The following is a 27,903-nucleotide window of genomic DNA, read 5'->3' on the forward strand; positions in this document are numbered from 1 at the left end:
ATATGATGAGTGCTGACATATGTAATGTTACGCGAATTCTCAAATTTTAATGTAGCTAAACAAATAAAGAACTTTATAGATTGCATGTAAACATTATTTAAACTCATATTATCTGAGAACTTGCGTTGAATTTAAAAAATAAATTTCTTGGACCATAGGGCGTATAACTAATATTAATTATTGGGTACAATGACTTTTTATAAAATAGTTTTTTAAAAAATTGCCATAGAAACTTGATTTTGATGGCAAATAAAAGATAAGACTGGTGTTTATAATATTTCTATTTCCTTTCAAGCAAATCATGAGGATTTTTTTCAGAAAAAAAAAAATAGAAAAATAAATTGATGAATATTAAATTTTTATTTTTTAAGTCCCCAGAATTGTAGTACCTACTGTTGTTGATAATTTTTTTTTATAATATGGAAAAAAATTAATATTAAAGTCACAAAGCATCTCAACTTTCATTAAAATTTCATATATTATTCATTACAAAAAAAGTGTGACCAGGACTTATTTGTATAAACTATATATGTCAAAAAAATTCAATGAGAAGTGATATACGCTATGCAACATAAAAACTGTAGTTACTTAATGTATAAATTATCTTATTTCAAATTATTTGACAACCTGTGTTGTATTATAATAATAAACCCCTTGAACCACGTGGCGTATAACTAATATTAATTATTGGCTAAAATGACCAATAGCCCTCTGGAAAATTGTTGTAGAGACTTAGATTTGTTGGCAAATAAAAGATAAGACTAACGATTTAAATGTTTAAAAATAAAACATGAGGTTTTTTTTTTTCAAATTATTTAGGAAAAATGTTTGTATTTTGGAAACATATTTCCTGTACCACATTGCGTATGAATAATATTAATTATTGGGTAAAACGAGGTTTTATTCAATATCTCTTTGAAAAATTGTCGTAGAGACTTAGTTTAGATGACAAATGTAAGATAAAACAAGTGGTTGTATGTTTGTGCACCTTTTTAAGTGGAACATGACGGAATTTCAAGGAAAATTTTAAAAAAGTTTAGAAGTATAACAAAATTTTTAATATTTTAAACCTCCAGAATTTAATGATCTATTATTCTTTGAAAGTTTTTTTATTTTGTATTATTATTTTTTATTATAGAGACAATAAAGATTAAAGTTACAAATTAATATTGAAATGGTATTTTAAGCGTCATTCAACTTCATTCTATTATCCATAACAAACCAATCTGACCAGGACTGATTTGGATGAACACTAAAGGAAATTTTGTTGACTTGAACAATTATTTGTGTGTTTAATTTACAAAACTTATAGTTTTTATGTTCAATTTATAGAATGTAATAAATGACCTTCATTGAAATTTATTTAACTTAAAATTATTACGAATAATTTATTATCATTAAAAATTGTTCTGCTTCCAAGTACCACAGTGCGTATGACTATTATCAATTATTGATTCAAGCAGGAGTTTGTCCAATAGCTCTTTGGAAAATTTTCGTAGCACTTAAGTTTCGACGGCAAGAGAAAATTTAGTCGATCGTAATTTGCATACTTGTAATGGAGTGAAATCAAAGGTGTTTAAACAGAAAACTGAGAAATATTGAGAATATAAAACAAATTCCCCTTGAAAGGTATCCCAGAACAATAAAGGTAAACTCATTTGATAAATTTAATATGGCAAGGAGTGGGATGAAAAAACTGCAACCAATTTCAGACTGCTGTCATTTCTTGGCCAAATTATTAAATTATTATTAGTGACAGCTCATTATTATTATGACGTTACCGTGAAGTGGACGGAAGAAAACAGCAACATCAGCAGAAATGGTTCGACTTGATCGAAACCCGCGCAGTCGCCGAAAAATGGTTCGAGAGCTGAACATATCGCAATATTCCATTCGGCAAATATTGAAAAATGAGCTCGAGGTAAAACCATTGAAATTCAAAAAAGTGCAAGAACTTACATCGCAAGAGAAAAAAAATATACTCAAAAGAGCTAACGAGTTGCAACGCTTGGCCAAAAGTAGTGAAAGAGGTCAGCTGAAAATGTGCACGAGAACTCAAGCGCCGGTCATGGTAATGATGTGGGCCGCCATAGCAGCCGATGGTCGCTTGTATTAATCGTCCCGGTCGGGCGAATAAATGCCGAATATTATCTCGAAAATATTCGGGAGGGTGTAATAAACATTTTGGCCGTAGACCAAGGACATTCCAACAGGACTCAGCACGCGCCACCCAAGAATGGTTAGAAAATGAGGTTCCTCGCTTCATTTCCAGCGTACAATGGCCACCAAAATCTCCGGATACCAATCCGTTGGACTATTGTGTGTGGAGTATTTTGGAAAGCGAGGTTGGCACTAAAAAATACCAAAGTGTCGATCGCCTCAAGCAAGCGTTTCGCCGGGAATGGTCCAAAATACCGCAGATCGTGTGACGGTTTCATTGGCCGTTTGAAGGCCAAAATTCGTGCCAAAGGGTGGCCAATTCGAACAAACCTAAGCTTATTCTAAAATTTGATGCTATTTTCAACATTTTTTGCTTTCATTCAATACAAATTAAAAAAAAAAATGTCAAAATTATGTCGTTTGACATTGTTGCAGTCTTTTATCTCACCCTGTATTGTCAATAATTTCCCATTACATTTTTGATGATTGAATTTTGAAAATAAAAAGAAAAATAGAAAAATTAATTAATTTTCAATTAAACTCTTTGACTAATTCATAACAAAACAGTCTGACCAGGACTGATTTGCATGAACTCCCAAAAAAATTGTTGGCAATTTGTTTGGATTTGTTTACATTAAAATATATAAAGAGAAAATTCAAAATTTTTAATGATCAAGTAAATATATGACTTAGAATTTCTTGTCATTTAAAATTGTCTTTTTTTCAAGTACCACAGTGCGCGTATGAAAATTATAAATTATTGACTTAAATTTGAAGTGAAACGCCAGAAATTTTAAAAACAAATTGGAAATTATTAATTTTAATATTAAAACATATTACCCATTAGATGTATCCTTAATATTTTTCCTGCTCCCTTATGGAAATGTTTGAAGAAAATACAGAATTGCTGTAGAAATTTTTGTTGCAAATGTAAACAAATTTCGAATTAATATCTTTGGATGATTCATAACAAATCAGTCTGACCAGGACTGATTTAGATGAACCCCAAAAAGCAATTTGTGATAATTTTATTTCTAAGTTTAATTAGCAAAATTTAATTTTCTGTGATCAATTCCAAAAAAAAAAAAAAAAAATTATAATTCTCACTCATCATTTAAAAGAGCTTTTTTCAAGAACCATTAATAAAAATGATTGAATCCAAGCACTGTTAGTTATCATGAAATTTTACTTTGGACATCGGACATTGCTGATAACAACAAATGCTAGAGGAGCCTCACAACTTCTGCGAAAAGGATTCTGTAAGAATTCCCAATTGCAAATTTAAATTTTTGAATTTTTAATTCACTTATTTTTTTTTAACTTTCCCTACTTTCTCCTTTGTCTAGTTTACTTTTTACCTGGGCTTTTGTGTTGTTATGCTCTTCCTTCTTTTTTAAGTTTCATATTTATTATATGTTTTTAAACATTTGAACATGTTTTTCTTTTTTAATTAATATTTCTCTTTCATCTTTAACGAACAATTATCGTTTAACTTGTTTTCTAAAAAATATTTTCCTTTTATAAAAACTAAATAATTTATCATAATAGTAATAGTAATAATAAATAGTCTAATTTAACTTATAATTATTATAATATAATTTAGTATTTTATTTTTCTTACAGTTTCTCTTTTGTTGTTAGTATTATTGTTTTGTGGTTGTAGTTGTTGTTTTTGTCTGTTGATTGCAGTTCTAGTAGGGCATATAAAACGTTTGTTGCATTTATAATCATGTAACGTAGTCGCGACTCGTTACATATTCGTCGCTATAACGACCAGCTGTTGTTAAAAAAAAAACGGGAGAAATTTGAGAAAAAAAAAAATAATCAGAGAATGAAGGGAGCATTACTCACAGTCTTCCATTAGAATAACCGGTGTTGCCTCCGGATTTGTGCTTGTCAGTGTGTGGGACATCATATTGAAATCATCCTCCATGGACAGGAACGATGTATTCCAACGTGATCTCGGTGTTGTGCGATGTGATGAAACGCCTGTTGTTGATGAGTACAGGCTAAGATTGGTTGGACTGATAACACCCGACATGGTTGTATAACCCAACAGCTATAACAAAATCCGAAGAAGAAGAAGAAAAACAAAGAAAAAGTATTTTAAGGAGACGAAAAAGAAATTCAGGGTCTTCTTAAATATTCAGCATCGTTTTCAGCACTCAAAAAGTCGACATTCAAAAATTACTTATTTTTATACCCTCCACCATGGGTAGGAGGGTATATTAACTTTGTCATTCCGTTTGCAACACCTCTAAATATTCGTCGTAGACCCCATAAAGTATATATATTCATAATCAGCATAAAATTCTAAGACGATTTAGCGATGTCCGTCTGTCTGTCTGTCTGTCCGTCTGTCTGTCTGTCTGTCTGTCCGTCTGTCTGTCTGTCTGTCTGTTGAAATCACGATAGAGCTCACATTATTTGACGTAGACCTTTGAAATTTGGCACAAGTGTGTGTATTGTCTCTAGGATGGTTGGTATTGAAAATGAGATATATCAGTCCACGTTCTGGTATAGTCCCCATATGACGGTACCTCCCGATATTCGGTATTTTGATGATTTATGCCACATTTTTTCACGGATTTATCTGAAAATTGGTATTTGTAGGTCATGACGGGTCCCTGAGCGTGTGGCAAAACATTGCATGTATAGGTCCACGTTTTGGTATAGCCCCCATATAACGGTACCTACCGATATTCGGTATTTTGATGATTTATGCCACATTTTTTCACGGATTTGTCTGAAAATTAGTATTTGTAGGTCATGACGGGTCCCTGAGCGTGTGGCAAAACATTGCATGTATAGGTCCACGTTTTGGTATAGCCCCCATATAACGGTACCTACCGATATTCGGTATTTTAATGATTTATGCCACATTTTTTCACGGATTTGTCTGAAAATTGGTATTTGTAGGTCACAACGGGTCCCTGAGCGTGTGGCAAAACATTGCATGTATAGGTCCACGTTCTGGTATAGTCCCCATATAACGGTACCTCCCGATATTCGGTATTTTGATGATTTATGCCACATTTTTTCACTGATTTGTGTAAAAGTTGGTATTTGTGGGTCATAATGGGTCCTAGTTCGTGTGGCGAAACATTGTAATTATAGGTGCACGTGTTGGTGTAGCCCCTATATAACGGTACCTCCCGATATTCGGCATTTTAATGTTTTTTGCCACATTTCTTCTAATGTTCTTTTACCCTAAGGTGGAGGGTATTAAAAGTTTGGCCCGGCCGAACTTAATGTTTTTTTACTTGTTTACTTTATTCTGATGAACTAATACCTTTTCGTACCCTAAATTCGTTATAACTCCAAAAACAACTCTTGTACTCTTATAGTATCCACAAACCCAAAAACCCCTTTTTGCTTGTGTGTAGACATAAATACAAACTGCAATTAAAAGAATTAGCACTGATCGTTTACTCCGTACCGATGGAACAGTATTTGGTACACTTAAGTACCAAAAATCGTTCATCTTGATTTTATTACGCTAAGACTTTTTATGAAGCCACTTATAAAAATTTGAGAGTTCATCCTGATAACTCGGTACCTTCTAGTGCTTATTGTATATTAATACTCTACACCACGATGCGGAACAGGATATTGAGTATTTGTGCAATTGTCTGTAACATGGAGAAGTAAACGAGATAGATCCATAGTTGCTTTTAATGATCTGCATAGAGTTACATTGTGGGTCGATTTATGCATGTCCGTCCGTCTGCCCATGTATTTTTGTAAACAAAGTACAGGTCTCATTTATAGTCCAGTTTAAATGTATATATATATATATATATATATATATATATATATATATATATATATATATATATATATATATATATATATATATATATATATATATATATTGCTCAGAAATACCTATGCCAAGTTGTATCGAGATCGGTTCAGATTTTGATATATATCCCATATATATCGTAATCCGATTTTAAGCTTATTGTGCTTCAAATAGTTACTATAGGCCCAAATTGGACGAACTTCGGCCATAATACGCATTTGAAAGGAACTTGAACAATTTCAAAAAACAAGTAAAAAAGCTGTAAGTTCGGCCGGACCGAACTTTTAATACCCTCCACCATTTGGTACAAATTTGGCAAATTTCCAAAAAAAAAAAATAAAATCCGTTAAAAATTCTGTTAAAATCTTAAAAATACCGAATGCCTATAAGACGACGTGGACCTGCATAGGCAACTTTTGTCATAAGTTATTACAATATTGTAATGAAATAATGTAGCTAAAATCATCAAAACACCGAATATAGGGGGTATCGTTATATGGGGGCTATACGAAGACGTGGACCTACATGGCCTATTTTCTGTTTTATGCTGCAGTATCTATTACGAACTTCAAATACCAAATTTGGAACGATTCCGTTAAATGATGTCGCTAAAATCATCAAAATACCGAATATCGGGGGGTACCGTTATATGGGGGCTATACGAAGACGTGGACCTAAACAGATTATTTTCTGTCTTAGGCTGTAGTATCCATTACGAACTTCAAATGCCAAAATTTGAAACAATTCCGGTGAATAATGTCGCTAAAATCATCAAAATACCGAATATCGGGAGGTAGCGTTATATGGGGGCTATATGATAACTTGGGCCTACATGGTCCATTTACGAACTTAACCTGTCTACTGGCAAAATATACATGTGTGCAAAATTTTAGCCTTCTATCTCAATTCGTTCGAAAGATAGCATGATTACAACAGACAGACAGACGGACATCGCGAGATAGTCTTAGAATTTTACGTTGATCCAGAATATATATACTTTGGTGGAGGGTATAAAAACTCAAAATACGGTTTAAATGAAAACCGTGGACCTCCATACGCAATTTTTTGCTATAGGTTGTAGTATACATTACGAACTTTGCGAAGACATGTACCTGCATGAACAATTTTCAATCTTATCCCAATAAATTTCGAAATTCTAGTAATTACTAGTATTGGGGTTAGACGGAATATATACGAGGGCTCAGGTGCGAGCCGCTCGTGATAAAACGTAGAGAGCAACAAGTTAATAAGCTAAGCTAAGTTCGGCCGGGCCAAACTTTTTTTTTTACCGTCCACCATTTTTAAGGAACTTGAAAATTGCCAAAAAATCTGTCGCAAAATATTGCTGAAATGAAAACCGTTATATGGGGGATATACGAAGATGTGGTCCTGCATGTACAATTTTCAAAGTCTGTAGTACTCATTACGAACTTTTATCTTGATTTTTCGGTAAAAAAATGTCCTGGTGGCTATACGAAGACTTGGACCTGCATAAATAATTTTTTGTCATAGACTGTAGTACTCAATACATTTGCATTAAGTTTGGCAATGATTTACTCACGATGACCATGGGGAGAGCAAGCGTACTCTCAAATTTGTGGAGTGTGTGTGCAGGAGCAATTGCATATGTATGGGTTGCCAATCCCCGAATATAGACCCTCTTTAGACAGTGTTCGATAGATGCATATTATGTTAAACAAAATCTCCGCTATGGTACGCTCCGTACCCTCATTGTACGGATTTGAATAAAGACAAAGTGTAATACATTTAGAAAATGTTAAATTTTCCCTAAAATTCTGCCCCATCCTATTCTCTCCACTCCCACATTCCCGAAAATACTCTTTGAAACCTGTTGGGAGTACAAAAAAAAATTAACTTTTCATTGTAAACTGTACAACAAATGTCAGAAAATTAACCACTTAGGGGGACCGGACCCAGGGTCCCACCGCACCCAACCATGCGACAGTGTCTGCCCAAATTTACCCAGATAAATAAAAGTCATTCCGATACTCCACTTACCGGCGTTGTTTGCGTATGGAAATGATTAAAGTATTCACGACCATTGGTGTTCGGATATGGCTGGGCCGAGATGCGTGTCAGCGCTGATGTGGGCGTTGACACCGCCACAGCTGATGCCGACGATGTGGGCGAGGTTTTACATCGTGCCACATCAATGATGTGATGGGGGTGCGGTGATTGTGTGGGTGCTGGAGGCGGCGAGGCGGATGCTGTCGAGGCAACCACCAGATCGGAAGAATTATTGGTGGTGGCGCTACCCACAGTTATGGTGGTGTTGGAAGCCGTTGTGTCTTGGGCGGAACTCGTGGAGGCGGTTGTGTTGGTAAGTTTAGAAGACATTGAAGTGAGACCACTGCTCGAGGTGTGATCAATGGTGGTGTGTTGCTGCTGCTGCTGCTGCTGCTGTTGATGATGTTGCTGTTGTTGCTGCTGCTGACCATGACCATGGTGATGATGATGATGGTGGTGATGTGGGTGATGCTGCAAACTCTGATGACTGTGCGAATGATGACGCGGCGAATCACCAGCCGAGGATACACTCGTCAGCGGTGGTGGTGATATGGCGGTTGAAGTTGGTGGCGATGCCACCATTGTCAAGTCCCCCGTAGAACGTATGATGGCTACCGGTCGGGCCATGGGCGGCAGAGGTGGTGGCGGCAACATGGTGCTGTACTGCTGGTAGTGAGCTGCAGCTGCGGCAGCCGATACGGCCGATATTTTGGGACCACGACCCACGGCAGCGGCGGCAGCAGCGTGCTGCAATTGAAAATGGGAAGACGTTTGATGGTGATGCACATGTAGATCGGATGGATCTCCAGCATTGGCTGGATGTATACCCCCAGTGTCCTGGCACACATAGGCCACAAATTCCGACATATCCTGGCCGTGCTGTACCAATTCTGTGGCATATTTGGGCGTCGCTGAGGCCTGATGCAGTTGATGCTGGTGGTGGTGCTGATGGTGTTGCTGCTGCTGTTGATGATGATGATGGTGGTGTTGTTGTTGTTGCTGCTGCTGTTGCTGGGCAGCATGATGAGCTTCTTCGGCCGATTCATTGGGATTTGAGCCGGGACTATTTTGCTGGGGATAGTACAGAGCCGGGCTAACCGAATTTGGCACCAAGGATGAGCTGACATTGTGCTGCATGAGAACTGAAAGAAAAGAGATTTATTATTACAATACAAAGTCATCGGAGAGCCATTTTCTACCTTCTCCCGGTCGCATCTGGCCCATGCTCAACAAAACTCGATTGCTTGTTGGGGTGTATCTTTGTAAAGCTGGATCTTCGGCATTGGTGGCTGAAGAAGTTCCCGCCCCACCATTACTGCCATTGTCTTCATTTTGCCTTAATATCACAGAGAAACTGCTTCCGTCTTGGGGCGAACCGTTCGGATCACTCTTACAGGTGGCTGCCGAGGAGGCCCTTAGGAGGGAAGAATTCGAAATATGCATGCTGCTGCGTGGATCCACAAAGTCAACTAAAGCAGGGCGGAACAAAATATATGAATATGGAAAGTGTCCACTGAACTTTACCCTGACACCACTTACTGCTATAACCCGAGGACAATACCATGGAAGCACTGACCGACGAACGACCATCGGCTGAGGTCACCATGCCAGCACTGTTCACCCCACCCACTACCGATCCCAGAGGAGCAGCTGAGGCCGACATCTGATATGTGTTGCACTCATAGGCGGCCGCCGGATGCTCCAATTTAATTGAACTAGCCTGGATGAGATCGTTGGTGGTTTCTTCCAAAATGGAAGCTACAACGAAAGAATTTTCACGCTCTTAATTTAAATCAATCTCTCTGGACGTCAGTGTGAATAGCAAATTAGACTAGCATTTCCCAAACAAAGAAGGAAGAACAAGCAATTACCTTTTGAGAGCTTCCAAAGTTCCTTGGAAGAGAATACACCCGTGGCCAAAATTATATCATTGCACACAACACCATTGTAGGGATTGTGGCTGTAGCCTGCAAATGGTGTGTTGTCTACATCTGAATTGTTAGTGTCCTTGATACAAGAAAACTTCACATGATCCTCTTCATCCTGCCGATACATACCTTTGTTCTTGCGCTCATCTTCAAGGCGTTTCTTATTGTCAGGGGCATTGCTGTTGTTGTTGTTGTTATTGCTGTTGGTATTATTGTTATTGGTGCTGTTGGCATCATTGCTGTACAGCATCAACGATGGCGTTGAGGGGGTACCCGGTGGCGGAGATGTGGGCGATGGACTGCTCAGCGGATCATGGGTATTGATGAAATTGGCCAAATACAAATCCAATTCCCTCACCGAGACGTTAATGTGATACGGATTCACGCACAATGCCGGGTGTATGCATTCGGGACTCTTTTCCAAGCGTTCGCCGTCGGTACTCTCCAACGGTATGGCCTTGAACAGAATGACCATAACCAGATCCAAACGCCATACCTTGTCCGCCTGACGCAAACAGTCAATGCGTCGCATTTTGCCCTTCTGGTCGGGATTGGACAGGACACATATCGATTTGCGTTTGCCCGTTATGGATTGCACGAAATCTTCGCGACATTCTTGGGTTATGTCTTTGCGTAGTTTGCCCAGCAAACGGGAAGCCCATTTCTGTTTGACTTCGGCTTTTTCGTTCTGCAATCAAGGCGAAGAGGGGGAAAATTAATTAATTAAATGAAATTTTGAATTTTAAAATGAAAAATGAAAATATTTTTATTTCTGGCGACTGGGAGGGAATCTTTATTCTATAAAAAATTATTCGATAAAAAAATTCATTGACTATGAGGGTTTTCCTAAAGAAAAAATTCAACGAGGAGGAAGTTTTTCCTATAGAAAAAACTGTAAGTTCGTGCCGAACTTTGAATACTCTCCACCATTTGGTAACGATATTGGCAATTTTCAAAAAAATAAAATCCGTTAAAAATTCTGTTAAAATCTTAAAAATACCTAATATAGCCGTATTTTAGGGTCTATACGACGACGTGGACCTGCATAGACAACTTTTGTCATAAGCTATTACAATATTCAAATCTGAAACTTGAAAACAAAATTCTGTTTATAATGTAGCTAAAATCTACAAAATGCCCAATATTGGGAGGTACCATTGGGGTTATAAAATGTGGACCTGCACTTACAATTATCTCTCACAGGCTGTAGTATCCATTACGAACTTCAAATACTAAAATTTGAAACAATTCCGTTGAATAATGTCGCTAAAATCATCAAAATACCAAATATCGGGGGGTACTGTTATATGGGGGCGAAGACGTGGTCCTGCACAGACAATTTCCTGTCGTAGTATTCATTACGAACTTCAAATACTAAATTTGAAATGATTCCGGTCAATAATGCCGCTAAATTTATCAAAATATCGAATAACGGTGGGTACAAATATCGAATAACGGTAGGTACCGCTATATGGGGGCTATACGAAGACGTGGAATTACATGACCAGTTTTCTGTCTTAGGCTGTAGTAACCATTACGAATTTCAAATACAAAATTTGAAACATTTCTGGTGAATTATGTCGTTCAAATCACCGAAATACCGGAAAAAGGGAGGTATTATTATATGGGGGCTATACGAAGATGTGGACCTAATACACATTTTATCTACCTACTTCAATTCGTTCGGAAGCTAGAGTAATTTCCACAGACGGATAGACGGACGGAATTTTATGCTGATAAAAATTCCTCAGTTTTTATACCCTACATCTCAAGGTGGTCAGGGTATTATGTCTTTGTGCATTTGTTTGTAACAGGCAAAAGGAAACCAGATAGACCCAAGTTCCTTTTGATGATCTGCATAGAATCACATTCTGAGTCGATTTATGCATGTCCGTCCGTCTGTCTGTCCGTCTGTCCATGTATTTTTGTAAACAAAGTACAGATGAAATTTTGCACAAATCATTTGTTTGGCCCAAGGACGAACCCTATTGAAATTGGAGATAATCGGTCAAAATTTAGATATAGCTCCAATATATATCTTCGTCCGATTTGCCTTTTATTGTGCACCAAACGTGTAATATCAGTCCGAATTGTATGGAATTTTTCACGTACGATCAGATTGGACCTGAAAATAAGTATGCCAAATTTGATCGAAATCGGTTCAGATATAGCTATAACTCCCATATATATTGTTCATCCGATTTGTTATTTTTGTCCTCCGCAGCCGTAATATGCACTCTGTAACAACAATATTTGGGGAAATATATCAAATACAGCTGAGAAATACATTTGCTAAATTTTGGTGAAGATCGGTTCAGATTTGGATATAGCTCCCATATATAACTTCGTCCGATTTACCTTTGATTGTGCACCAAACGTCTAATATTTGTCCGAATTGGCACTTGGCACTTACGACCGAATTGAGTCTAGAAGTTAGTATGTCAAGTTTGGTGAAGATCGGTTCAGATATAGCTATAGCTCCCATATATACTGTTCATCCGTTTTGTCATATTTGTTACCTACAGCCGTAATATGCACTCCAACGAGTGCATACCCACGATATTCAGGGAAATATATCAAATACAGCTCAGAAATATCTTTGCCAAAATTTTATCGAGATCGGTTCCGATTTGGATATAGCTCCCATATATATTTTTATTCGATTTCAAATTAATTGTGCACCAAATGCGCAATACAAGTCCGAATTTAAAAGATACAAATGCTTCGGCATATTTTGTCCTTTGATCTTTAAATTATAATTATAATCATAGGGTGTATGATTGAATTCTCTCATAAAAACTTTTAATTGTTATGTGGAGCTCAACTAAATTAGCAAAGTGGTGTAGGGTATCATAAAAGTCGGCCTCGCCCGACTTTAGGACTTTCTTTACTGGTTTTATGCATATAGAAGTCGCCGAGGATCACTCAGTCTCTCAGAATTGAAAATAAAATAAAAAATAGATAGAAACTATTCACTTAAAAAAAATTAGTGCCATGCATTCCACTCACCTGTAACTCATCCTTACAGTGTCTCTCCTCCTCCAGGGACATACGTTTCTCATGCTTTTTGTAGTATTTTCGCTTCGCTGCTTGCAAATTAAACCATGAATACGAAAATGATTTGACATACGGCAACAGGGCTTCAATGAACGGATGAAACTCATCCTGGGATCGATCAAGAGAAAAAAAAAAAAAACAAAAACAACAAATTTTTATATTAAAACGCATTGGTTAGCCAAAGAAAAAAATTACAAAAAACACTAATTAAAGAAATAATGAGAAAAATCACTAGAATACAATACGATATGGCAGAAAGGGTACGATAATAAATAGACAAGTAGTATTTGAAACATGTACGTAGAAAGATATATAGACACACAGATAAATGTAAACAGATATAGGTATATATGTATATAAAGAAACATATGTATGAAAGTTAGTAATCAAATGCATTTCATAATCCAATCGTTTGGTAAAGGGGTTGCAGTAATTTTAATTTTATTGTCAACATCGAGATTTTAAAGGAACATCTTTGATTCGCAAAATCGAATTGAGAGAGAGAGAGAGAGCATAATGTAGAGCAAGTGGGAGATTGAGAAAAAAAAATCACACACATCGAGTTTTCTTTTTCTTTTTTTGGTTGGAACATTTCAGACCACAGGCCAAGTTTACAACATTTAAAGTAACGTAGTTTTACACTTAGACACATAACGAACAAAGAAATAGACACCGAATAAAAACATTTACATGGAATAAAATAAAAACACAAACATTTACACAGATAAATATTATACGGAACCAAAAAAAATAATTAGCTAATACATCAATTAACAAACAGTTGTGTTGCAGTTGTTGGTAGGTTCGACATTGGATATGTTTGAGTTGTGTGTTGGTATATAAATGTTAGGTGAGGAATTTTGTTTCCTTAACCAAAGGCCTTTAAAAAATGGAAAGAATTTTAAAAGTACTTTCCGAAATAATTTGCCAATAATTCGAAAAAAGTAAAACTGATTTTTAATTACAACTCCGGTTTCATTTTAAAACGACCCTGAACAAATCTTTACAAATACAGTTTGGTATTTATGACAAATTTAATGAAATTCATGATTCTTTTAATGATTTGCCTGCAATATCCTGTAACAGAGAAATAACATTTTAAATAGCCATATAACTGTGTGTCAGTACGTTTACCCGTAAAAACTTGTTAGTTGTGTCAGCCAAATGACCCGTTGGCAGATAATGTCAACAAACTACCTTCTACATTACCCGTTATTCAAAAGGAAAGCATGAGTACGCTTTCAATACCCTCCACCATTTAAAAGGTACTTGCAAAATTAAAAAAAATCCATTGAAAAATTAAGCTATAATTTTAAAAATTCCGAATATCAGGAAGGAATTAGTATCCATTGTGAGCTCCAAATTACGAATTTGAAATACTTGTGGTGAAAAGTATAACACCAAAAATACGCCAAAAAATTGAAAAAATGTTTTTTTTTTTCAAAAACGAGCCTTTGATATTATTCACAGCCTTTCTTGCCCAAAATATCGTGGACTTTTATTAAAACTTTTGTGCCATTATTTCACCCCAAAAAATCTTCTTTCTGTGGAAATCGCTCAAGCTTCCGAACGAAATGAAGTATGTTGATATTTTACTCAAATGTATATTATGTCTATATAACGGTACCTTCCGATATTCGGTACTTTGACGATTTTAGCGACATTATTCACCGGAATAGTTTCAAATTTGGTATTTGAAGTTTGAAATGGATGGTACAGTCTATGACAGAAAATTGTCTGGGCAAGTTCACGCGTCTTCATATAGCCCCCATATAACAGTACCGCCCGATATTCGGTAATTTGACGATTTTAGCGACATTATTCACTGGAATTGTTTCAAATGTGGTGTTTGAAGTTATTAATAGATACTACAGCCTATGACAGAAAATTGTCTGTGCAGGTCCACGTCTTCGTATAGTCGCAATATAATGGTACCTCCCAATATTCGGAATTTTTCTGATTTTAGCTAATTTTTTTTCGATCGAACCCAACGCCACTCACACCCGCCCCTGCCGACCGAGGGGGCTACCTCCCAGTTACGTAGGGAGCGCGTTCGCCCCATAGTCCGAACTATGGAGGGTTAATAGGCTAGGGAAACCAGCTACAGTTAGATATCAGCCGGTTGAACAAATTATAAAATAAAAACCACACATACAACTTATAAATAATAATAATAATAGAATAGAGTGTCTGGCAACTACTTGATTTATTTCTAAAGAAGTAAAGTAGTACGTTTTATAACATGCAAGGGTTCGGTCAATGATATCTTATTATATAACTTGTTATGGATATCACATAAAGACCTCATAGGATTATGTGATTCATAATTCGACATAGCCAAAGAAAGTTTTAGTGGTAGGTAATTTCGGGTATTACGAGAAGAAATATTAAAACTTAGTTCACAGGTTAAATACTGAGAATCGATTTCACCACGCAAAATTTTTTATTATGAATAAAGCTTGTAACACTAAATCGTCTATTTTTCAGTGTCGGAAGATCAATAAGTTTTAGACGATCTTCATATGGTGGAAGTACTTTGTTTACATTCCATCCTAATACTCTGAGTGCGAATAAAAGGAATTGTGTTTGTACTGATTCCAATTTAGAAGCATATGTTTTATAAAAAGGACTCCACAATACACAACCGTACTCTAAAATAGGCCGAACCAGGCTAGTAAATAAACGCTTAGTCACATGCGGATTCTTAAGACCATCGTTTTATAAAGCCTAGCAATGACTTGACATTATTTACACACGAATCAATATGTAAATTTGAACGCAATTTGTTGTCTAAAATTACGCCAAGATCAACGAATCTACATTGTCCAATTTGTGAGAGTCAATGGGGTCATTATGAAAAGGTTTTGCTCTAAACAAAGTCAATTTTTACATTTCTCTAGATTTAGTGTCATACCATTAGCACTGCACCAATTTACGAGAGAATAGACATCATGTTGCGAATTTAGGGACCTAAGGTGAGAGTTCATATTACAAAAAAGTTTTACATCATCAGCAAACATCAGGATTTTAGAATAATGAATAATCGTTGGAAGGTCATTTAGATACCGTACAAAAAGGAGTCCCCTGAGGGACACAGTTATGCGTTTAGAAAGAATATTATTGAAAGAAACTCTCTGAGTACGTCCTAGCAAATATGATGATATCCATGACAAAAATAATGTTGAGAAACCCATTATGATATCAGTTTGGCATTTCATTGAAAAGCCTTTGTGTAGATGACATATAAGTTCTAATAGATTGGTTACAGTTGATCTACTCTTTCCAATGCCATGTTGGTAGGGCGATATTATTGATGAAACAAAGTGGGTTAATCTACACGAGATTCAAAGCTCAAACAATTTCGGTATTGCGCTTAATTTTGCAATACCCCTGTAATTTTCAATGACACTTCTGTTATCAGATTTGTGCAAAGGAATAACAAAACTAGATCGCCATGCTTGAGGAAAATAACCAGATATTAAGGATGCATTAAATATAGTGGTAAGGGGTGAGTAAAGTTCATGTGCACATGACTTTAAAATGTAAGATGGTACCCCATCAGGACCAGGAGAATAACAACTTTTTAGCAATAATTGGCCATATAGGACCTCATCCTCAATGAGACTAATTTGGAGGAAATAATTTAATCTACTATTATATACGTAGTTATCATAGTAGATAAAGGCTTAGAATATGTATTTTAAAAGAATTCTGCAAACAAATTTGCTATTTCAAGGTGGTCCCCTGACTCACTACAACCAAGTTTCATGCTACTAAGAAATTCGCGAATTTTACGTTTTGAATTTGCAAATTTTTAAAAGTTTTTAGGATTTCCTAGGAAAGTCATTTTTATACCATCCCCCAAAAAAAGTATGGAGGGTATATTAAGTTCGTCATTCCGTTTGTAACTCATCGAAATAATCATTTTAGACCCAACAAAGTATATATATTCTTGATCAGCGTAAAATTCTAAGACAATTTAGCCCTGTCCGTCCGTCTGTTGTAATCACGCTACAGTCTAAACGAATTAAGATAGGAAGCTAAAATTTTGCACAGATAATTCTTTTGTCTGCAGGCAGGTCAAGTTCGAAGATGGGCTATATCGGTCCACGATATCGTATAGCCCCCATATAACGTTACCCCCGATATTCGGTATTTTGATGATGTTAGCCACATTTTTCAATGGAATTGTCTGAAATTCCACAAAAGGAGTCCCTTGTGGGCATTTTACCCCCTCAAAAAGAATTGTCTATATAGGTTCACGATATCGTATATCCCCCATATAACTATACCCCCCGATATTCGGTATTTTGATGATGTTAGCCACACTTTTCAATGGAATTGTCTTAAAATCCACACAAGTAGTTCCTTGTGAGTACTTCATCCCCCTGAGAGAGAATTGTCTATACAGGTCCACGATATCGTATATCCCCCATATAACGGTACCCCCAGATATTCGGTATTTTTATGATTTTATCCACATTTTTCATCGGAATTGTCTGAAAATCCACAAAAGGAGTTCCTTGCGGGTACTTTATACCTCGGCAGAGAATTGTCTATATAGGTCCACGATATCGTATATCCCTCATATAACGGTACCCCCGATATTCGGTATTTTGATGTTTTTAGCCATATTTTTCAACGGAATGGTCACAAGGGGTTCTTTGTACACAAGGTGTTCTTTGTGAGCACTTTACCCCCGACAGAGAATTCTCTATATAGGTTAGCAATATTCGGTATTTTGATGATTTTAGCCAATTTTTCCAATCGTATTGTCTGAAAATCTACACACGGAGTTCTTTATGAGCACTTTACCCCTGAAACGGAATTGTCTATATAGGTCCACAATATCCCCCATATAACGGTACTCCTCTATATTTGGTATTTTGATGATTTTAGCCACTTTTTCCAATTGAATTATCTGAAAATCCACACAAGGAGTTCCTTGTGAGTACTTTACACGCAGACATAGATTTATCTTTATAGGTCCACAATATCGTATATCTCCCCATATATCAACACCTTCCTATATTAGATATTTTAAAGATTTTAAAAGAATTTTTAATGGATTTTATTTTTTTGACAATTTTCTAATTCGTTCCAAATGGTGGAGGGTATTCAAAGTTCGGCCCGGCCGAACTTACTGCTTTTTTACTTGTTCTTAAATAATTTAAATAAGCATTTAAATTTTCAATATTATAGTTTTTTGAGTTCTTGAATAATTTGTATAATTTAAAGTGGTATTACATTCTTTGAATTTTTAAAAAGCCTACTTTTTATATTTTGTAAGCGCCTAAGAGTTGGGGTAAACCAAATTGGTCCCGAATCGGGATAGAAATTCAATAATAGAATGTGACGTAGCCAACGCACTATTAAGTATACTGTAAAAATTTGAAATTTACAGATCTATGTTACCTTGAGTGTAGCCCAACTCAAATTGGACAATAAAGAACGAAGGAGATCAATATTATTAGATCAATATTATCAATATTATTAGAAAAATTAAACTTGTGAGGTTTAGTTTGTATTTTGGCACAGTTTGTTTGAATATTAAGTTTAAGATTTATGATAAGCGTTGGATGATATTTGTCTTCAGGTTTCACAAATGGTGGACTTTTACTTAATGCGGTGTTAACGATCGAGGAAAACACTAAGTCTTATATTTTATCTTTAAAATGATAAATATTATTTATTTGACATATACCTTGGTCAACTAGATTTTGCCAAGACAGGTAAGTAATGTGCCGTATCATTATCTAGGATCTATGACGTAAAATCGCCAAGGCAAATTAATTCGGAATTTGACGAGTGAATATGTGAAATTTCTTTAATTAATTCAGAATGTTTTAAATAAATGCTCGAATCAGAATTCGGAGGAATGTAGGAACACGTTATATAGATAGTTTGGTTAATGTAAGCTAATTTCACACACTCAAATTCAACACTTTGGTTATCGATAGGCACAACACGCTCAGAGGACATGGAATTGTGAACTGCTATGAGTACTCCTCCGCCGACTTTATTTAATCTATCATTTGGTATTGATCGGACATATCAAGTTGGTATTGATCGGATAAAATTTCAGTATCCCGGATATCAGGTTTAAGCCATGTTTCCGTAATGACGAGTATTTTAAAATCACATTCGAAGAGCTATAAGTATGTATGTTTAAGTTTAGTGTTAGGCTTCTAATATTTTGATAAAGCAAAGATATACATTTATTTAGTTTTTTGGGACATTTGACTGAGAAGGTAATGTTATTGGTTTTACAAAATTGGGTCTTTCTCTAAATGCAAATTCTTTAACCAGTGTATCGTCTGGTCATAAGGAATTTTTATACCCTACACCACAAGGTGGTCAGGGTATTATGCCTTTGTGCATTTGTTTGTAACAGGCAAAAGGAAACCAGATAGACCCATAGTTCCTTTTGATGATCTGCATAGAATCACATTCTGAGTTGATTTATGCATATCCGTCCGTCTGTCCATGTATTTTTGTAAACAAAGTAGAGTTCGCATTTATTGTCCTATCCAGATGAAATTTTGCACAAATCATTTGTTTGGCCCAAGGACGAATTGAATTTGGGATAATCGGTCAAAATTTACATATAGCTCCCATATATATCTTCGTCCGATTTGCCTTTTATTGTGCAACAAACGTGTAATGTCAGTCCGAATAGTATGGAATTTTGCACGTACAATCAGATTGGACCTGCAAATAAGTATGCCAAATTTGATCGAAATCGGTTTTAGATATAGCTATAGCTCTTATATATATTGTTTATCCGATTTGTTATTTTTGTCCTCCGCCGCCGTAATACGCACTCTGTAACAATAATATTTGGGAAAATATATCAAATACAGCTCAGAAATACATTTGCTAAATTTTATCGAGATCGGTTTCGATTTGGATATAGCTCCCATATATAACTTCGTCCGATTTAAATTTGATTGTGCACCAAAAGTCTAATATTTGCCAAAATTGGATGAAATTTTGCACTTACGACCGAATTGAGTCTAGAAGCTAGTATGTCAAATTTGGTGAAGATCGGTTCAGATATAGCTATAGCTCCCATATATACAGTTCATCCGATTTGTTATATTTGTTCCCCACAGCCGTAATATGCACTTCGTAACAACGATATTCAGGGAAATATATCAAATAAGGCTCAGTAATATCTTTGCCAAATTTTGTCGAGATCGGTTCAGATTTGGATATAGCTCCCATATATATTTTTATCCGATTTCAAATTAATTGTGCACCAAATGGGCAATACAAGTCCGAATTTAAAAGATACAAATGTTTCGGAAAATTTAGTCCTTTGAACTTTAAATTATAATTATAATCATAGCGTGTATGATTGAATTCTCCCATAAAAATTTTTAATTGTTATGCGCAGCTCTACTAAATTAGCAAAGTGGTGTAGGGTATCATAAAGTCGGCCCCGCCCGACTTTAAGACTTTCTTTACTGTTTTTTTTTTTTTTTTTTTGGAAATTGTCAAATTTGTAACAAATGGTGGAGGGTATTAAAAGTTCGGCCCGGCCGAACTTACATCTTTTTAACTTATTTTTATATTTTCTAAATATTGTTTCTAAGATATCCATTTATTATATATATCTCCATATGCAAATATGCTATTATTACGAACAAACGAGAATTGAGAAATTTGACCATAGTCAACAAAATGTCGAATATCGAGATGAGCTAATACGTGGCCCGCTATAGACAATTTTCGACTAGGGAAAATCAATTCAGGCAATTCCATAAAATATTGCCTAAAATTGTTCCAATGCAAAATGTAAAGAGCGCCTTTGCGGAAACATTTTCGATTTTGTAGTGGACCGCAGTACTAATACCGTACCCAGTTGTGCTTTTTGTTAGTATCCGGAATATTTTGAACTAGATAATACCCTGTCATACAGGGGATCGCAGTACTAAACTAGTACAACGCGCTTTGCTTATTCTTCTCCTTTTTTAACATTTGAATAGACATTGATCAATCATTGACGGCTGCGTCTATCAATGACATTAGTCATGTCTAACGAACTTTCCAAAATGCAATCCTCCACTGTAGGCTATTTTCTATGCAAAATGTGAGGTATGAAATGTTGTGTTTATTATTTGTTTCGATTCAATTCGTTTTGATATTTTTTTTTCAATTTTAAAATTGTCTTGCACTTTTTTTGTGCAATTTGTGAAATTAGTATGCATTTGTTCACCTACTTTGGTGAAATCATGATGGAAAATACGCCGCTTAAAAGAAACTAAAACTAGAAAAAAGAACAACAACAACACCATAAAATTCCAAACTAACCAAATGTTTGCCACAATAGAAACATTGTTTTTTGTGCATTTTAAGTCTTTTAGTGCGAATTGAAAAAAGCAGAGAAGAGAAGGAGGTATACAACAGAGAGAGAGAGAGAGAGAGAAAACTGACCTACCAAAATGCGCTGTTGGTAGTCAACATGTGTCGTCCATGCCTCTGTGCCCTGAAACGCTTCCTAATTGGTATGCAAAGCGTGTAAATATGGTGAGTACGCATCGAGAATGAAAACGTGTTAGTAATAGAAGACCATAAGTCGTTGATGATGGCTATGAAGGAATGGAGGCAATTAAATACAATGGCCTGCAAAAGGCAGGGTTTTTGCACGGCTGTAAACATTCTAACATTCGGTCATTGTACCTCTGCAAAATTTATTAGAAGTGAAATTTCTACAAGCTGATTAAGAAAACCCAGGCAAATATTTAAGTTTATTTAGTAAGAATTAATTGTTTTATGTATTAAGTTTTATAAATTCGTTTAAATCCTTGTATTTTAGTTGCAGATATTGTTAATAAGAGCACGAGGATTTTTTGATGCAAAATTTTGAAACATATAATAATTCAAAATATTCGACTAATTGATTTGCCTTAAAATTATGCTATAGAACCCAGAATACAATATTGGCACTTTTGGGGCTAAATTCATACTTCATATGAGTTAATGTAAAATTCTTCTATAAAACTGCCATTTTAAAATGATGACGTCAAAGACAATAATATTCTACATGAAATTTCACAATAAATCACAAGAAATTGATATTTTCGTCTATATCAAAAATATTTTTATCCTTTTTTTCAGAAAAGGACCCATATTCAACGGACCCATCTGGCAACGCCATAACTTTTGACAGAGATGTCACATCGCTTAATGACATACCGCGTTTGAAGCGTCAGTCCAAGCAGATTTTTACTATGAACCAATACACGCCACGCGAGCGCTCTGAAATAGTTGAAATTTACATTCAACAGAAGAAGTCAATTGTGAAAACTCAACGTGCTTTTAAAACATTAAAAAATGTGAGAAGTGCGCCTTCTAAGAACACCATTAAGCGTTTATACGAAAAATTTTCGACTGGTAAGGCTCTTTCCAATCCGAAGATGCCATATAAAAGTCGACCAAGGCGATCGGCCGAGAATATCGCTGCCGTACGAGCCAGTGTTGAGAGGTCCCCAAGAGCATCCCAAAAACGCCGTTCTCAGCTGTTGGGCATGACTCGGTCTACTTAACAACGGGTTACTCGCATTGATTTGCATTTGTTCCCGTACAAAATTCAATTGACGCAAAGAATGTTGCCTGCGGACAAGCCTCGTCGAAAGAGAATGTTGCAAAAAAATGTTTTTCGTGATTAAATTCAAGCGTGATAGTGCGATTTCTTTATAGTTGGTTGGAAAACCAAAAGTGGCTATCGTTAGAGCACTCCAGCATGTAAATGTGAATAAATCTTTTTTGTCTCTCACCATCGCTCGTTACCGTGATACTGGTAGAGTAGCCCGACGGCAAGGAAGTGGACGGAAGAAAAAAACAACATCAGCAAAAATGGTTCGAAAAGTAAAGAAGTGACTTGATCGAAACCCGCACCGACAAATGGCCCGTGAGCTGAACATATCGCAATATTCCATTCAGCAAATATTGAAAAATTAGCTCGGGATAAAGCCATTGATATTCTGAAAAGTGCAAGAACTTACACCACAACAGAAAGAAAATAGACTCAAAACAGCTAAAGAGTTGCTTCGTTTGCCGAAAGTGGTGAACTGCCGAATTTGGTTTTCTCCGATGGGAAAACATTCGTTGTCCAGCAGTTTGTAAACAAACAAAATGATCGTGTTTACTTGCCAAAGAGGTTAGCCGAAAATGTTCACCTTCGGTTGGCCACCAGAACTCAAGCGCCGGCCATGGTGATTGTGTGGGCCGCCATAACATCCGATGGTCGCTCTCCGCTCGTATTAATCGGCTGTGGCATCAGAGTAAATGCCGAATATTATCGCGAAAATATTCTGGAGGGTGTATTAAAGCCTTGGGCACTCAAACATTTTGGCCGCAGAGCTTGGATATTCCAACAGGATTCAGCACCAACGCACTCAGCACGCGCCACCCAAGAATGGTTACAACATGAGGTTCCTCGCTTCATTTCCAGCGTACAATGGTCACCAAAATATCCGAATACCAATCCTTCGGACTATTGTGTCTGGAGTATTTTGGAAAACAAGGTTGGCACTAATGGGCCACCGAGATTGAGCTAAAATACCGCAGAGCAACATTCGGGCAGCGTGTGACGGTTTCATTGGCCGTTTGAAGGCCAAAGGTGACCAATTCGAACAAATCTAAACGTATTCTTATATTTAAAGCTATTTCCGACATTTTTTGCATTCAATCAATAAAATTAAAAAAGTAAAAATTTTGGCGTTTGAATTTGTACCACTTTTTTTATCTCACCCTGTATTCATAGTCGGCATAAAATTCTAAGTCGATTTAACGATGTTAGTCTGTCTGTAGTTGACGTAGAGCGTTAAAATTTAGCAGAACAATTTGTATTGTGTCTAGGGTGGTTGGTATTGAAAATGAGATATATCGGTCCACGTTTTGTTATAGTCCTCATATAATGGTGCCTCTCGATATTCGGCATTTTGTTGACTTTTGCCACATTTTTTCACGGATTTATCTAAAAATTGGTATTTGGTCATGATGGGTTCTAGCTCGTATGGCGAAACATTGTATGTATTGTTCCACGTTTTAGTATAGCCCACATACGAGGGTACCGATATTCGGCATTTTGATGATTTTTGCACACATTTTTTCACGGATTTGTCTAAAAATTGAAATTTGTTGGCCAAGTTGGTTTCTAGCTCCGGTGGCGAAACATTATATCTATAGGGCCACGGTTTTATATAGCCCCCATATTACGGTACCTTCCGATATTCGGTATTTTGATGATTTTGCTACATTTTTCACGTATTTCTAGGTCCGGTGGCAAAACATTGTATGTATAAGTCCACGTTCTGGTATAGACCTCATATAACGGTACGTCCCGATACTCGGTATTTTGAAGATTTTTGCCACATTTTTTCATGGATTTGTCTAAAATTTGGTATTTGTAGGTCATAATGGGTTCTAGCTCGTGTGGCGAAACATTGTATGTGTAGGTCCACGTTTTGGGTATAGCCCCCATATAACGGCACCTGCCAATATTCGATATTTTGATAAAAATTGATATTTTTAGTTCATAATGGGTTCCAGCCCGGTGGCAGAACATTGAATATTTAGTTCCACGTTTTTCTATAGCGCACATATAACGATACCCACCGATATTCATTATTTTGATAATCCCAGTCACATTTACCCATATAATAATTTCAAATTTAATATTTTAGAAGATCTGATAGATTAAAGTCCTTGAAGTATAAAATTGTCTATTGAGGTTGCCGTTTTGGTCTGGTATATGAAGTTTAAAGTAGAAAACGCTTGAATTCAGATACTTTTATAAAAAATTGACCCGGCCGAACTTAATGTTTATACCCTACACCACTAGGTGGTCAGGGTATTATGTCTTTGTGCATTTGTTTGTAACCGGCAAAAGGAAACGAGATAGACCCATAGTTCCTTTTGAGAATCACATTCTGAGTCGATTTATGCATGTCCGTCCGTCCGTCCGTCCGTCCGTTCGTCTGTCCGTCCGTCTGTCATGTATTTTTGTTAACAAAGTACAGTTCGCATTTCTTGCCCCATCCAGATTAAATTTTGCACAAATCATTTGTTTGGCCCAAGGACGAACCCTAGTGAAATTGGAGATAATCGGTCAAAATTTAGATAAAGCTCCCATATATATCTTCGTCCGATTTGCCTTTTATTGTGCAACAAACGTGTAATATCAGCCCGAATAGTATGGGATTTTGCACGTACGATCAGATTGGACCTGAAAATAAGTATGCCAAATTTGATCGAAATCGATTTATATATAGCTATAGCTCCCATATATATTTTTCATCCGATTTGTTATTTTTGTCCTCCGCAGCCGTAATATGCACTCTATAACAACAATATTTGGGGAAATATATTAACTGCAACTCAGAAATACCTTTGCTAAATTTTATCGAGATCGATTCAGATTTGGATATAGCTCCCATATATAACTTCGTCCGATTTACCTTTTATTGTGCACCAAACGTCTAATATTTGCCCAAATGGGATGGAATTTGGCACTTACGACCGAATTGAGTCCAGAAGCTAGTATGTCAAATTTGGTGAAGATCGGTTCATATAGCTATAGCTCTCATATATAATGTTCAACCGATTTGTTGTATTTATTACCCCCAGTCGTAATATGCACTACGTAACAACGATATTCAGGGAAATATATCAAATACAGCTCAGAAATATCTTTGCCAAATTTTATCGAGATCGGTTCCGATTTGGATATAGCTCCCATATATATTTTTATGCGATTTCAAATTAATTGTGCACCAAATGGGCAATACAAGTCCGAATTTAAAAGATACAAATGCTTCGGCATATTTAGTCCTTTGAACTTTAAATTATAATTATAATCATAGCGTGTATGATTGAATTCTCCCATAAAAACTTTTAATGGTTATGCGCAGCTCTACTAAATTAGCAAAGTGGTGTAGGGTATCATAAAGTCGGCCCCGCCCGACTTTAAGGTTTTCTTTACTGGTTTTTACTTCAAGAATATTTTTTGAGGAACGTTTGGATTCGTAGAAAAGTTTCAATTTTCTTTCAACTCGTCCAGTTTAATTTTTAAGGAGGGATTCCAGCCTTTCCAGAACAGTTGATAAATGTCGATTTAAAAGTATTTTTTGTGCATTTCTAAATTTTGATAAAACAAAGTAACACATCTAGACATCCAAGAAAACATAACGGAACGAAAAAAAACACACCGAAAATAATGCTCGAAAGGAAAAAGGAACCCATAATAACAAAACTAAAATCAAAACAAACCAACGTTATTTTATGATGGATGGATGGATAGGCATCAGACCAAACAGCCAAAAAGGGGGTCACACTAACACCAACATTCATAGATAGTCCATGGCTAGACACACAGAGGCGGACAGACAGACAGTTATTGACTATTTACACACATCAAAATATGAACACAAAAAAGGAAATAACGGGGTTTATTAAGGACAAATAGTATGAATGAACAAACAAACCATGAACACACACACATACAAACAAACATAACACAACATAAATGAGTTTGAGTGTGAAATGGTTCGTAGTTGTTATGAATTCGTGTGAATATTTAGGTGTATAGGTGCAAGAGAAATTTTAAGAGTGTAAGAGAAGAGAGAGGAGACGGAAATAACAAAAATATGAGAAAAAAAAAGGAAACAAATACACCGAAAAAAGTTTAGTTTTTGTTATTGTTGTTAGAGGTCACACACAAGAACCAAATACAAAACATCCATACACAACAAACCGAAATTGATGAGGGGGAAAAAGAAGAAGTAGAAGAAGAGAAGGAAAAATGTACAACAACAACAACATCAAGGAATAATAACATTTAAAAACAACACACAGAGAGATTTGTTAGTAACATTTGTTGTATTAGTTAGTAGTAGTAGTAGTGGTGGTTGTAGTAGTAGTTGTTGTTGAATTTTGGTAATTACTTAGTTAACGGATACAAGTTGGGTTTCCGAATATTCGTTTGGGGTTTTCTTTTTTTGATTTGGTTTGGCTCTTTTTGTTCTTTGTGTACGTTCACTTCGTACAGCAGAAAACAGACAGCGTGCAGGGAGACACATACACACACACACACCGTGAGGGAGAGAGACAGAAGGGAAACCCCTATGGAGAAATGGAAATCAATTTGTTTGTCTGTTAGCTTTGAGCCTGTGATTGGCGGTGGATAGCCTTTGTGGGATTTTGTTTCTGTTTAGTTTCGATTGAAAAAAACCCAATTTGGCTAAATGGAAATGCTGATCAGATCCTTGTTTCTTTTTCGGTTCTGTACACTTTTGGTCCAAAAGATATGCGGAATTTCGACGTTTTATGTTTTTCTTTTTTGTTTGCGTTCTGACGTTGTTAAAATGCAAGGAAAATGATTGGCTTTTAGCTTTTGGATGTTGTTAGTCGGTGGTTTTGTGATTTTTTTTTGATCTGAGATTGGTTAGCTTGTGGCATGGCATGGCGGGGCAAATTAGTTCATTTGAGGGAGATAGAAAGTTTCTTTCGTATTTGCTTAAAAAACTGATACCACGTATAAGTTCAGCACCTGTCCTGAGGATGAGGTTTGGAGGTAGGAATTAACGTCCGTCTCGATCATACAGCTACGCAGTGAATCAGGTATAAACATGCCTTGTCAAAACAGGCTCTTTGAATGTGGCTCGTTGTTGTTGTTATAGTAGATGAATGTTGTTGCTCTAGTTGATGGTGATGGTTGTTTGTTGTCTTTTGTAGTGTAGGTGATTTTCTCTTATCCTTGTTTAATTTTTTAGTTGTTGTTTTATTTTAATTATCCTTGGAAGACGTTAAGATTTATTTCATGTTGAGCTTTATTTTTCATTGTTTCAATGAGTGTGTGCAGTGCTGGCTGGAACAATTTTTCGTAAGTTTTGAAGACACTGATTTTTTTTCTGCAAAG

General features: G+C 36.1%; 1 protein-coding gene across 3 annotated transcripts; it reads right to left on the reverse strand.

Annotated features, from left to right (window-relative positions):
• Positions 1-3,337: 3,337 nt before the first annotated feature.
• LOC131800382 (homeobox protein 5-like) lies at positions 3,338-27,903 on the reverse strand. 3 transcript variants are annotated; one of them, XM_059118598.1, is made up of 9 exons: positions 27,535-27,903; positions 12,930-13,085; positions 10,050-10,608; positions 9,864-9,977; positions 9,532-9,750; positions 9,192-9,461; positions 7,984-9,134; positions 4,011-4,218; positions 3,339-3,936 (listed from the first exon to the last, which is right to left on the reverse strand). In XM_059118598.1, exons 1-9 carry the CDS (start codon positions 27,613-27,615, stop codon positions 3,887-3,889), a joined length of 2,808 nt encoding a protein of 935 aa, XP_058974581.1. In that variant the 5' UTR covers positions 27,616-27,903; the 3' UTR covers positions 3,339-3,886. The 3 variants fall into 3 exon arrangements, with proteins under 3 accessions (XP_058974580.1, XP_058974582.1, XP_058974581.1); XM_059118597.1 differs by having other exon boundaries at positions 3,338-3,936; positions 9,864-10,608; XM_059118599.1 differs by having other exon boundaries at positions 3,338-3,936; positions 9,864-10,608; positions 26,930-27,903.

This window comes from Musca domestica, unplaced genomic scaffold (genome assembly GCF_030504385.1).
Source record: "Musca domestica strain aabys unplaced genomic scaffold, Musca_domestica.polishedcontigs.V.1.1 13, whole genome shotgun sequence".
NCBI lineage: Eukaryota > Metazoa > Arthropoda > Insecta > Diptera > Muscidae > Musca > Musca domestica.

Coding starts and splice junctions, on each gene's coding strand:
- LOC131800382 (XM_059118597.1), bottom strand. CDS start 27,615: ATGTTTATACCTGATTCACTGCGTAGCTGTATGATCGAGACGGACGTT. Junction 9,751..9,863: donor ACTTTGGAAGCTCTCAAAAG/GTAATTGCTTGT, acceptor CTTTCGTTGTAG/CTTCCATTTTGGAAGAAACC. Junction 9,135..9,191: donor CCAGATGCGACCGGGAGAAG/GTAGAAAATGGC, acceptor CTTTTCTTTCAG/TTCTCATGCAGCACAATGTC.